General features: G+C 44.2%; 1 protein-coding gene across 3 annotated transcripts; it reads right to left on the minus strand.

Annotated features, from left to right (window-relative positions):
* Window positions 1–572: 572 nt before the first annotated feature.
* LOC139535621 (ras-related protein rab7-like) lies at window positions 573–7888 on the minus strand. Of its 3 annotated transcripts, none has more exons than XM_071335214.1 (6): window positions 7479–7888; window positions 3797–3859; window positions 3546–3672; window positions 3202–3420; window positions 2974–3102; window positions 573–2069 (listed from the first exon to the last, which is right to left on the minus strand). In XM_071335214.1, exons 2-6 carry the CDS (start codon window positions 3847–3849, stop codon window positions 1974–1976), a joined length of 624 nt encoding a protein of 207 aa, XP_071191315.1. In that variant the 5' UTR covers window positions 3850–3859; window positions 7479–7888; the 3' UTR covers window positions 573–1973. The 3 variants fall into 3 exon arrangements, with proteins under 3 accessions (XP_071191315.1, XP_071191316.1, XP_071191314.1); XM_071335215.1 differs by lacking the exon at window positions 7479–7888 and adding an exon at window positions 5829–5852; XM_071335213.1 differs by lacking the exons at window positions 573–2069; window positions 7479–7888 and having other exon boundaries at window positions 3065–3420; window positions 3797–4136.
* Between the last annotated feature and the right edge of the window lie 5463 nt (window positions 7889–13351).

Here is a 13351-nt window from a genome sequence, read left to right on the forward strand (position 1 = left end):
CAGGCGATCGGGCTGGTGAAGAAGCTGGATGTGGCGTTCCTGGGCTGGCGTGGTTACACTTGGTCTGTGGTTGTGAGGCCAGTTGGATGTACTGCCAAGTTCTCTAAAATGAAGTTTAAGGTGGCTTATGGTAGAGAAACTAAAATGTCAATCTCTGGCAATAACTCTTGGACATTCCTGCAGTCAGCATGCCAATTGCACACACACTCAACTTGAGACATCTGTGGCATTGTGTGACAAATCTGCATATTTTTGTGGCCTTTAATTTTCCCCAGCACAACGTGCACCTGTGTAATGATCATGCTGTTTAATCAGCTTCTTGATATGCCATGCTTGTCAGGTGGATGGATTAGCCAGGTGGTTTCACATCTGGCCGTGATGGGGAGTACCGTAGGGCGGTGCACAATTGGCCCAGCACCGTTCAGATTTGGTCATCATTTAAAATAATAATTTAACTGACTTGCCTGGTTAAATGAAATAAAACAATCTTGGCAAAGGAGAAATGCTCACGAACAGGGATGTAAACAAATTTGTATACAACAATTGAGAGAAATAAGCTTTTTCTGCATATGGAAAATTTCTGGGATCTTTTATTTCAGCTCATGAAACATTGGACCAACACTTTACATGTTACGTTTATATTTTTGTTCAGTGTAGTAGAACAACTGTGTGTATGAGCCTTAATAGTCACCTATGCTTTACATGTTCTCCTTGCAGAAACACACATGTTCTTTATTCAATGACTTTTATCAGTTCCTTGAAACCCCAAAAACATTTTCAAACAATGTAGATGAAGTCCCTTCATTAATATGATTAATGCTAACAAATTTCCCCCGTATTTTTGTATAATTTAAATAAAAAGTTGTGTTCTCGGTCCTCTGATGCAATTCAAATACTAAACATAGTAATAACAATAGACAGAAGATCTGATCAGTTAAAAGAAATATCAAGCACTTATCAAATCATTTGCCACCTGAGCTATCAGCAGATATGGAAACTGACAACATACATGGTTTTTGCCTACGCAAAACAATTGACAGACTTAAAGATTTGCACAAAGTCTTGCAACAGTTGCCAGTAAAAATAAGACAAGAAGCAATAACTAATAACGAGTCATATTTATATGCTTGAAAAATCTCTGTCCCCCCCAGCTGTATCAGATAGGACGTCCTCCCTTTGATTCTCTACCCCTTGTGTCAGTCGCAGAATGATGACAACAATTTGCTGCTTGACTTTCCCCATTGAGAAACAAAGCATGTGTAGGGCAGTTAGGGGACATCACTGAAGTTGGGGAGCAGAGTTCAAATCCACACTGCCTCTTCAGCCTCGACTTAAAATTTGGGTTTATATTGTGGCTCCAAAGTGAGGTGTCAAACAGGATTTTAATAAGTCTACATGACAAAGTGCAAAAAAATGCCTTGAACAACACACTCGTATGTTGGACTTGCTCGGTCACTTCCAAGACAATTAACACATGTATCTTTGGGCAGTACATTGGCATGACACACACACACATATATATATAAATTAGTCATTCTGATCCTTCACAACCTCCTTTACCACTGGAACTAACCCCCCCCTTTAAAATGTCATAGGATTTTATTTCTGTATGTATGCGTGTGTGTGTGTGAGGTTGGGTGGTGCCATGGAAACAATGGTGTCTTTAAAAAGGTATTTGTGTCATGAGACAGTTAAGGGGGAAATACTAAGCAGATATCAGGTTAATAAATGCTCTAATATCCATCTGGGTGTTCTTTGGGCTTGGAGACTTATCTTGAGAGTAAGTGTGTGATGTGTACACCGGGGTGTGAGTGCAGCATGTGTGTAAAGTATACTTTTCGAGCAGAACTCGCATCTACGAAGGCCAGTGATAATATTGGGCAAAGGGGAGCACACAGTGAGGCATAGGGTTTAGACAAGGCAAGACAGGGTAGAAGGGCTGACAGTTGCACCCCAGTAAGTCTGCTAGGACCTCAGCAGCTGCAGGCCTCCGCTGATGGCTTGGAACGTTCGTTCCTGTCCAGCTTTATCGGTTCAGGGAACTCATTGTACAACTCCACCTCTGTCTCCTAAAGGGAGAAAAAGACGAGATGGCGTTAAGCTTTTTTGTGTGACTTCTTGATGGAAATCAAGACGTCAATACAACAACTTGGGGAGTAACAAAAAAACTATTTCAGATCTACTTGGGTTTTCAATCCTCAAAGAAACATTCTACAAACTATATTAAAAAGAAATGGGAGGAACTTAACATTGAAATAACTGATGAAATGGTTGAACATATTAGAGACTCAACAAAGCTCCACCAACTCAAGGTCATGGAGAGAATTCTGTTGGAAGAATGTTATACGTTTCTTCATAACGCCTAAACTGAAATCAAAACAGACTGGCTCCCTACATCCTTGTTGGAGAGAATGTGGTCTATTGAGGATGGATCACTCATATCTTTTGGACTTGCCCCGCAATCGAAACTTACTGGGGAGAAATAAGATCTAACATTGGAAAAATAATGGGATTTGACATAGAACAAACATTCATTTCTTTGTACTTGGGTGAAATACCTGATAACTTACACAATAGAGAAAAGTACCTCTTGAAGGTCCTACTGGCAGCCAGTAAAAAGGCTATCACTAGGAAATGGCTACAAAAAGACCCTCCCACAGTGACACAATGGATAGACATTGTAGAAGAAATACACCACATGGAGCGTATGCCCTTTGCTTCAAGAACACAAGAGGAGAGAGGTCAGGAATACTGGGAAAAATGGGTTTTGTAGGTCTAATTCAAAGACGTCAATGTAACTAATATGATGAAGGTGTGATGTGCACTGTAACTGCCAGTTATTTTTTGTTGTTCTTTTATTTTACTTTATTGGTACTTTCTTTGTGTTCCTCAATAAAAACAAAGTATAAAATTACTGTCAATACACACACGGCATTCAGCTAAGCTCTCATAAGCTCCCTTCTGATCCCCTACCTGTTTAAGAGCATTGCGTGCAATAGTCTGGAAAGCCTGTTCAACGTTGATGGCCTCCTTTGCGCTGGTCTCGAAGTAGGGGATGTTGTTCTTGCTCTGACACCAGGCCTGTGCTCGTTTAGTCGTCACCTGCCAGATACAGACAAAAAGCAGCCGTCATTCTCTGAAGGGACTCACAAGCTACTTACTGTCAGATACTCTGGTCTCAAACGCTACATCTGGATCCACCTGTCTGTTCTCCAGGTCAATCTTGTTGCCTAGCACCACGAAGGGGAAGTTCTCGGGGTCTCGGGGGCTGGCCTGTATGAGGAACTCGTCCCTCCAGCTGTCTAGGGTCTTGAAGGTGTTGGGGGCGGTCACGTCAAACACCAGCACGCAACAGTCTGCCCCGCGGTAGAACGCCACACCCAGAGACTGGAACCTCTCCTGCCCCGCTGTGTCCCAGATCTGTGACAGAGCACAGGGGAGGGGCTTACATGTTTATGAAGAACAATATAATATAGGCCTACCCATTGATCTGTACTTCAGCACAGCACTTGTGATGTAACGTGATAGTATCCCTTCCCCAGTACCTGCATGGTGACAAGCCTGTCGTCCACCATCACTTCTTTCGTCAGGAAATCAGCTCCAATTGTGGCTTTGTACTGGTTACTGAACTTCTTATTCACATACTGGTTCATCAGGGAAGTCTTCCCAACTCTGACGAGATAGATTCAGGTCAGCAACAGATATGACAGAGTGATTGGTAAACAAATATATTTTGTAACCTTCTATGATAACAGAGAAGACGTGTAAGTGGCTGTGCAAGGTACAGGACACTCACCCAGAGTCTCCCAGAATGATTACTTTAAGTAGTACTTTCTTCCTAGACGTCATTGTGCCACAGCTGGGAAAATAGAAGGCGCACTCAATTAGAATGGTGGACTGACCATGTAGCATGGCTAACATTACCTTCATACGGTCATCCTCATTGTTATCATGATAAACACAGTATAAAATCAGCCTATAAACACAGGCACACAGTCTATAAAGCATGCTGCCTGTCGCCCCTGTCCCCAGGGTTAAAAAGCAATGCTGTTTATGCTCTATGATGCAGGCAATATTATAATAGGCAAGTACTGCAAATACTATAACACGTCTTTGTGCCATGGACTACTTTGACCAGCTGCCAGCTCACCCTCACCGTAGTCATGTGGTCCAAAGCTAGTTGTCCAGTCATGGGGATTACGACACACAGACACTGGCATGCCCACACACAGAGACATTCAGGAACACATGTAGGCTGTACACATCAACACACATAACAGCAGGCCAAAGGTCAAACGTTATACCACCTGTCTGTCAATCAAATGTGAAACCACAGCCCGTTAAAAGTTGCGATTGGCATCTGGCACAGTGTGTGTTGAAATGCTCTGAGTAGGAATAGTTCTGGGAATGTAACCAAGTACAGTTTGTCCCTCACTAAATAAGAAACAACAGACTCGTTTTAAAAAAAACTCTGCCTTCCCCTCCAACATGTTCCTCTATTTTCACTTGTATATGACTCAGGTTTGGGAGAGGAATGTAGGCTTAACGTAAACCAGAAACGTTTCAACATGTAAAGGCCAGTTATGAGACTTGATCCACAGACAGCGAGAGTGGAATACACTATTCTTCTTGATAAAGCATCTCTTGCTCTCACTGACCAACATTCTCTTAACAGCATCACCAGATCTACCCCAAATATCATATTCACAACATTTAGGCTAAGTAAGGCTGCTGTGCAGAGCCATCATTAGCACTGCTTCTCTCTGTCAAGGAGCCTCACCCTTAATGGTTACCCCAGCATTGAAACAAAGCAACCTTCATCTCAACTTAAATTTATTTCAAGCAACACAAAGTGACAATGAGAGTCCTCTTAAGAATTCCGCATTGACGGTAATATAATGTGCCGTTCAGAGGGTGGAACATCAACTAAAAGGAAAGTTAAGACTAGACAGAAGCAGCATACAGGAGCTCATAAAACGTGACTTTATTCTCAGAAAGCAAAAACCATCTTAAATCAGTTCACGTAACAGACACCAATTTATAGGAACTCGTCAGGCATTACTAATCAATCATTAATATTGCTAAACTTTATAAATACTGCACCCTCAACTTCCAAACTCCTTTGCTAGTTATACAATCATGTAATTAAGAAAATTGCTGGAAAGAAACAAATGATTGTTTTATTGAATAGGATATCATTGCTACTTAACGTGGATCCAAGTTCAGTTTTGAGATCCACTGGCGTCGGAACTGTGACAACGGGAAACCTCTCCCTGCTTTGCTCGATGGGATATGTAGTGATTTTGCCAACAAAGCCAGCTGAGTACAAGGTCTTGTACCCTTAACCTTCTTAAATCTGACTTTATTTATGAGTAATCAAGCAAAGTCACAAGTTAATTGACATGAGAAAACTCAAGAAAATAGCAACTCTACAGAGTGCAATGACCACAATGAATGGCTAAATTACTTATGGACACGAAGGGTCCACGGAACTCCTCCTCATCACTATATTCCGATCCTTAAAAGTAACGACATACAGTATCAGTTCCATTATTGGTGTCACAGTAAAATGGTGTTGGTTCCAAAAAAATCTGCAGACAAGCATGGAAAACACCGGGATAGTATTGATTCCCTATGACTGACTGATTGATAAAGATCATGGAATAAGGAAACAAGCTGTCAGGAGGGGCCAGAAACACGATGACATAGGCAGCCTAAATTTCACAACAAGCCAGGCTCTTAAATGCATTTTCATTGCTGCATTTCTTGCACAAGCAGTTAGTTACTCAGTGTCTCATACTATCCTCAATAGTAACAAAAGGTTGCACCTTTAAAAGACAGTCAACATCCACTCCCTCCGCTCTTTCATTTCAATCATGGGCTATTGAAAGCAAAGGGAGCCAACACTGGACCTAAACAGGACCATGCAGTTTGCATTAGGCTAAGCTTTGAGTACTGAATCTTACATCTAGAAAACAACACCAAGAATGATTTATTGCTTAGTGCTACCCGGATCCTTGGGACAGCCATACCCTTACCTTAACCATTTTAAAATGTCAACTTCATTGGGGTGACGTCCCAAGGATCCCGTTTAGACTATTCATTAGTCGGATTGTATAGCAAAACATTTGGTCTGTTGCAAAACGGAAACCATTTACTTCAAATGGAAAACGTTTTGCAACAAAAACAATTTATATTGGACAAATTCCGGGTAGGTCCCTCCGCGTTTCATTCTGCTAGAATAAACGCGTAATGATTTCTGTTGCAAAAGTTTTGCAATTGCAACAGAAGAAACGTTTTGCAATGGAATTCGACTAATGAATACACCCCTAGTTGGCCAACTAGGTTAGCTAATAGTTAGCTAATGTTTATTAGTTGCTAGCATAGTCATAGTACTAGGCTAGCTAGCTAGCTAGCTACCTAATAATTACAGATGAGCACATCATACAACACTAACGTTAGCTATTTTACCAAACAGGTTAGCTAAATTGACTAGCATTACAGCTCTAGCTAAACTCTGGATAAACTGTCTGCTTGTTTACTAATGCTAACGTTCACTATTATATTACATAGCCGGTATCATATAATTAGAATACTCAAATTTAATAGGATCTCTATAGATGGGTTGGTAGTTTAAGAAACAAAACTGACACGATCCCAACTATTGGACAAAACAGACAGGGTTGGTTTAGATTGTTGACAACATGTAAACTAGATTTACTCTCAAAATGTTTATTGAAAACAAATACATTTGCACAATGAGCGCTTGTCTCAAATTTACAGTTGTTTGTTAACTAGCTAGCAAAAGTAAAATACCTCAAAACAAAACATGGTATCAATAAGAAGATACAATGAGACAGCTTCTTGTCATTGTTGACAGCTATCTGACAGTTATCAGAATCACAACACTTCAGCATCATAACACAATTTCCGGCCACATCGATGCGCACGCATACTTAGCGTGACGTTGTCAACCAACCCGAGTTGAGTAAGTTTAGTCAGCTAACTTCACCCCTGAAGGGCCTCGCTAGTAAGTTAGCTGGCTAATATTAGTTATTGCTAGCTAGAACATAGCGTAACTATCTATACGTGTACAGAGCCATGAATTTAGAAACGTAATAATAAACAGTTACATGGCTCTGGACGCATACTGGCTCTGGACGCATACTGTTAACGCAGACATTAGCTAGCAACGCCATTTGACATGTAACGTTAGCTAGCTAGCTAACTAACTAACTGCACACTGAATTGGGACAGAACTATAGATTGAATGACATACAGAGTAGAGAAACATTCGTTACCTAGCTGAATTTAAACAGTGCACAGTGAGTGGCTAACGTTAGTGCCCAACGCGGGGACAATCGACCCGTTAGCTAGCTCAGTACTTGGTCTCGTCTTACTAGCAGGCTAATTGGTAAACATAAAAAAAATAAAAATATATATTACTGCACAAAAAGAATATCGGCTACAATTCTTACCTTGATCAACCAGAACCAAGGGATGGTATATTAAAGAATGTCAAAATGGGCCTTTCGTCCTGCTGGATGAAAAACAGATGAATTAAATTTTGTCTGTCTGCCCCCCCAACCTAGGTTAGCTGGATAGCTAGGTAGTTGCCGAGATCGGACGGAAACTGGCTGGTGCCACCAGTGGTGGTTAGTTGCAGTCAGAACGCACGTCTCTTTAATTATAATGCAATATACTTTCAAAACTACTTGGTGGCCACCTGTGTTTCCAAAGTAAGAGTAATTATTAAGCGAAAGGAATCCCTGCTTGTTTACTTGAAGAGGGCCTATTTCTTTCTTTTTCAGTCTCTTGTCACTTCCTCCAAAACAACTGTGTCAGCGATCTTTGACATCAGTTGTTCGTGAAGACACTCCCTAAACCCGGCCCCCTTTTTTTATTCTGGTTTATTTTCAGGTCCGTGCAATTAGGGATCATTGGGATGTCCCTACCCCCATTGAAGTTGACATTTAAAATGGTTATGGTAAGGGTAGAAGTTCGATTAGGGACGTCCCAAGGATCTCGGATAGCTCTGACCATTATTTTCATCAACAACAACATTTGTTCAGACAGCTAGTGTAACAGTTTAACTTTACGTCCGTCCCTCGCGCGAACCAGGGACCCTCTGCACACATCAACAACGGTCACCCACGAAGCATCGTTACCCATCGCTCCACAAAAGCCGCGGCCCTTGCAGAGCAAGGGGAACCACTACTTCAAGGTCTCAACGCGAGTGACGTCACCGATTGAAACGCTATTAGCGCGCACCACCGCTAACTAGCTAGCCATTTCACATCGGTTACACTAGCTATAGGCATTATGCAAGTTATTAAAATTAGAATTTGATCATGTTGTGTACTGAAGGCATCTACCAAGAGGTCTGTATCTTTATGCCACTGCCTGCCTGGTTCTAGCAATGCACTGGCTCTGTCCCCTCAATCTTTGTCAGAAAGGGGATCATCCTGCAGTCTCTTAGGCTTTTGTTGGAGGTGGGCATCTGTTCATAGTGGGGTTTATGCATGGTCCGCCTCTCAAGAGAGGGGGAATAATGTTTTCCTTGTCACTCCCTGTATTCATTGTTCTGGAACTTTATGGCACAAGAGATCTGCTTGGCTTCTACTCTGATAGATATCCCTTCGTGGTTCAAAGTCCACTCCAACACCATTCTCAATGGAAGCTTCACTGAAAGTGTTTTGTTCTAAGAGTCATAGGTAGGCTTAATTTGCATCCGGGAAATTGGCTGGCCCATGTGTCTAGACTAGAAAGTCAGCTAACTCATGGATTGACTTTCTTCAGTAGTATTTTTTGTTATTCACCTCTATGAAAACATAGCATAACGACTCACACTAAACTATTCTGCTGCTCTGTCATTGGCTACATACTTTACTTGTATACATACTTTAAATTGCAGAGAAGAAACTAAAGTCAATGGGTGTTGCGTTGCGTTTGGCAAGGAGTCTGGTTAGCCAGGCAAATGAAAATCCTCTGGCCGATTTAAACATGGGTCAATAAAGCTTGAGAGATAATCCATCTCTATTCTGGTCGTCTTCAACTAAAGTTAGTTGTAGCTAGCTACACACAGACCTAAAAGGTAAATCTGTCATAACTAAATGTGTCATGTGCTAGGTATTTTAACATAAAATGGTACACCATTTTTATTTATGTATTAATACTTAATCAGTCGTCTTCCTCAAATGAAGGGGATGATGCCACAATCTTTGTGAGAGGGAGGGTATCTGATTTCATTGGTACTTGTGGCACTTCATTCAGGATAAATGGAGTTAGCCTCAAGTTAGCCTGCTCCAGAGCGGGTTAGTTCGGAAGGATTCATTTACATTTACATTTAAGTCATTTAGCAGACGCTCTTATCCAGAGCGACTTACAAATTGGTGCATTCACCTTATGATATCCAGTGGAACAACCACTTTACAATAGTGCATCTAACTCTTTTAAGGGGGGGGGGGGGGGTTAGAAGGATTACTTTATCCTATCCTAGGTATTCCTTAAAGAGGTGGGGTTTCAGGTGTCTCCGGAAGGTGGTGATTGACTCCGCTGACCTGGCGTCGTGAGGGAGTTTGTTCCACCATTGGGGTGCCAGAGCAGCGAACAGTTTTGACTGGGCTGAGCGGGAACTGTACTTCCTCAGAGGTAGGGAGGCGAGCAGGCCAGAGGTGGATGAACGCAGTGCCCTTGTTTGGGTGTAGGGCCTGATCAGAGCCTGAAGGTACGGAGGTGCCGTTCCCCTCACAGCTCCGTAGGCAAGCACCATGGTCTTGTAGCGGATGCGAGCTTCAACTGGAAGCCAGTGGAGAGAGCGGAGGAGCGGGGTGACGTGAGAGAACTTGGGAAAGTTGAACACCAGACAGGCTGCGGCGTTCTGGATGAGTTGTAGGGGTTTAATGGCACAGGCAGGGAGCCCAGCCAACAGCGAGTTGCAGTAATCCAGACGGGAGATGACAAGTGCCTGGATTAGGACCTGCGCCGCTTCCTGCGTGAGGCAGGGTCGTACTCTGCGAATGTTGTAGAGCATGAACCTACAGGAACGGGTCACCGCCTTGATATTAGTTGAGAACGACAGGGTGTTGTCCAGGATCACGCCAAGGTTCTTAGCACTCTGGGAAGAGGACACAATGGAGTTGTCAACCGTGATGGCGAGATCATGGAACGGGCAGTCCTTCCCCGGGAGGAAGAGCAGCTCCGTCTTGCCGAGGTTCAGCTTGAGGTGGTGATCCGTCATCCACACTGATATGTCTGCCAGACATGCAGAGATGCGATTCACCACCTGGTTATCAGAGGGGGGAAAGGAGAAGATTAATTGTGTGTCGTCTGCATAGCAATGATAGGAGAGACCATGTGAGGATATGACAGAGCCAAGTGACTTGGTGTATAGCGAGAATAGGAGAGGGCCTAGAACAGAGCCCTGGGGGACACCAGTGGTGAGAGCACGTGGTGCGGAGACAGATTCTCGCCACGCCACCTGGTAGGAGCGACCTGTCAGGTAGGACGCAATCCAAGCGTGGGCCGCGCCGGAGATGCCCAGCTCGGAGAGGGTGGAGAGGAGGATCTGATGGTTCACAGTATCAAAGGCAGCCGATAGGTCTAGAAGGATGAGAGCAGAGGAGAGAGAGTTAGCTTTAGCAGTGCGGAGCGCCTCCGTGACACAGAGAAGAGCAGTCTCAGTTGAATGACTAGTCTTGAAACCTGACTGATTTGGATCAAGAAGGTCATTCTGAGAGAGATAGCAGGAGAGCTGGCCAAGGACGGCACGTTCAAGAGTTTTGGAGAGAAAAGAAAGAAGGGATACTGGTCTGTAGTTGTTGACATCGGAGGGATCGAGTGTAGGTTTTTTCAGAAGGGGTGCAACTCTCGCTCTCTTGAAGACGGAAGGGACGTAGCCAGCGGTCAAGGATGAGTTGATGAGCGAGGTGAGGTAAGGGAGAAGGTCTCCGGAAATGGTCTGGAGAAGAGAGGAGGGGATAGGGTCAAGCGGGCAGGTTGTTGGGCGGCCGGCCGTCACAAGACGCGAGATTTCATCTGGAGAGAGAGGGGAGAAAGAGGTCAAAGCACAGGGTAGGGCAGTGTGAGCAGAACCAGCTGTGTCGTTTGACTTAGCAAACGAGGATCGGATGTCGTCGACCTTCTTTTCAAAATGGTTGACGAAGTCATCAGCAGAGAGGGAGGAGGGGGGAGGAGGGGGAGGAGGATTCAGGAGGGAGGAGAAGGTGGCAAAGAGCTTCCTAGGGTTAGAGGCAGATGCTTGGAATTTAGAGTGGTAGAAATTGGCTTTAGCAGCAGAGACAGAAGAGGAGAATGTAGAGAGGAGGGAGTGAAAGGATGCCAGGTCCGCAGGGAGGCGAGTTTTCCTCCATTTCCGCTCGGCTGCCCGGAGCCCTGTTCTGTGAGCTCGCAATGAGTCGTCGAGCCACGGAGCAGGAGGGGAGGACCGAGCCGGCCTGGAGGATAGGGGACATAGAGAGTCAAAGGATGCAGAAAGGGAGGAGAGGAGGGTTGAGGAGGCAGAATCAGGAGATAGGTTGGAGAAGGTTTGAGCAGAGGGAAGAGATGATAGGATGGAAGAGGAGAGAGTAGCGGGGGAGAGAGAGCGAAGGTTGGGACGGCGCGATACCATCCGAGTAGGGGCAGTGTGGGAAGTGTTGGATGAGAGCGAGAGGGAAAAGGATACAAGGTAGTGGTCGGAGACTTGAAGGGGAGTTGCAATGAGATTAGTGGAAGAACAGCATCTAGTAAAGATGAGGTCAAGCGTATTGCCTGCCTTGTGAGTAGGGGGGGAAGGTGAGAGGGTGAGGTCAAAAGAGGAGAGGAGTGGAAAGAAGGAGGCAGAGAGGAATGAGTCAAAGGTAGACGTGGGGAGGTTAAAGTCACCCAGAACTGTGAGAGGTGAGCCATCCTCAGGAAAGGAACTTATCAGGGCGTCAAGCTCATTGATGAACTCTCCAAGGGAACCTGGAGGGCGATAAATGATAAGGATGTTAAGCTTGAAAGGGCTGGTAACTGTGACAGCATGGAATTCAAAGGAGGCGATAGACAGATGGGTCAGGGGAGAAAGAGAGAATGTCCACTTGGGAGAGATGAGGATCCCAGTGCCACCACCCCGCTGACCAGAAGCTCTCGGGGTGTGCGAGAACACGTGGGCAGACGAGGAGAGAGCAGTAGGAGTAGCAGTGTTATCAGTGGTAATCCATGTTTCCGTCAGTGCCAAGAAGTCGAGGGACTGGAGGGAAGCATAGGCTGAGATGAACTCTGCCTTGTTGGCCGCAGATCGGCAGTTCCAGAGGCTGCCTGAGACCTGGAACTCCACGTGGGTCGTGCGCGCTGGGACCACCAGGTTAGAGTAGCAGCGGCCACGCGGTGTGAAGCGTTTGTATGGTCTGTGCAGAGAGGAGAGAACAGGGATAGACAGACACATAGTTGACAGGCTACAGAAGAGGCTACGCTAATGCAAAGGAGATTGGAATGACAAGTGGACTACACGTCTCGAATGTTCAGAAAGTTAAGCTTACGTTGCAAAAAATCTTATTGACTAAAATGATATAGTACTGCTGGCTGGTGAAATAGGCTAGCTAGCAGTGGCTGCGTTGTTGACTTTGTTTGAAAGTGTAGCTGGCTAGGTAACCTCTAACTGGCTAGGTAACCTCGACAATTACTCTAGACTACACAATTATCTTGGATACAAAGACGGCTATGTAGCCAGCTAAGATCAAACAAATCAAACTGTTGTACTGTAATGAAATGAAATGTAATACTACCTGTGGAGCAAAGCGGAATGCAACTACTCGCTCCAACCCGGAAGTGCGTATCGTAGAGGGAGAGGCAATAGAAGTGTTGTTTCTTGTATTATTGTCTTTTGTGTCTTTAGAGGACTGCTTCACCTTAATGTCCCCTTTCCCCTTTCTTCTGTCCTTATTTTGTCCCACTTTGTCCCTTCTTTGTCCCTTCTTCTCTTCTGCCAACTAGACACTCCTTGTTAGCTAGCTAGCTTCTTCCAGGAATGTCCCTAGCAACTGCCTAGCAACAGGTAAACAACTTAGCTAGCTAAGAAAACGGTATAATTTTATGAAAAATTGTTACTTTTTCAAAAGCCTTCTTTGTTTGCTGCTTGTTTGGTCTCCTATTCAGTTTGCAGTTTTCTTTTGATTTTTTTTCGATGTACTTTACTCTAAAAAAACATTTAAATTTCAATATTTGTAGGAGCTCATCTTTTCAGCTGCTGCTGCTTAATTTGGAACATAGATTCGTTACCATAGAAATGTACCTGGCTAAAAGGTGACCCACTTTCATATGACCAGTTATCCTTACACTGTAAGGTATGACAGCAGTCGATGCTTTG

This window comes from Salvelinus alpinus, chromosome 12 (genome assembly GCF_045679555.1).
Source record: "Salvelinus alpinus chromosome 12, SLU_Salpinus.1, whole genome shotgun sequence".
In the NCBI taxonomy this organism is placed as follows: domain Eukaryota; kingdom Metazoa; phylum Chordata; class Actinopteri; order Salmoniformes; family Salmonidae; genus Salvelinus; species Salvelinus alpinus.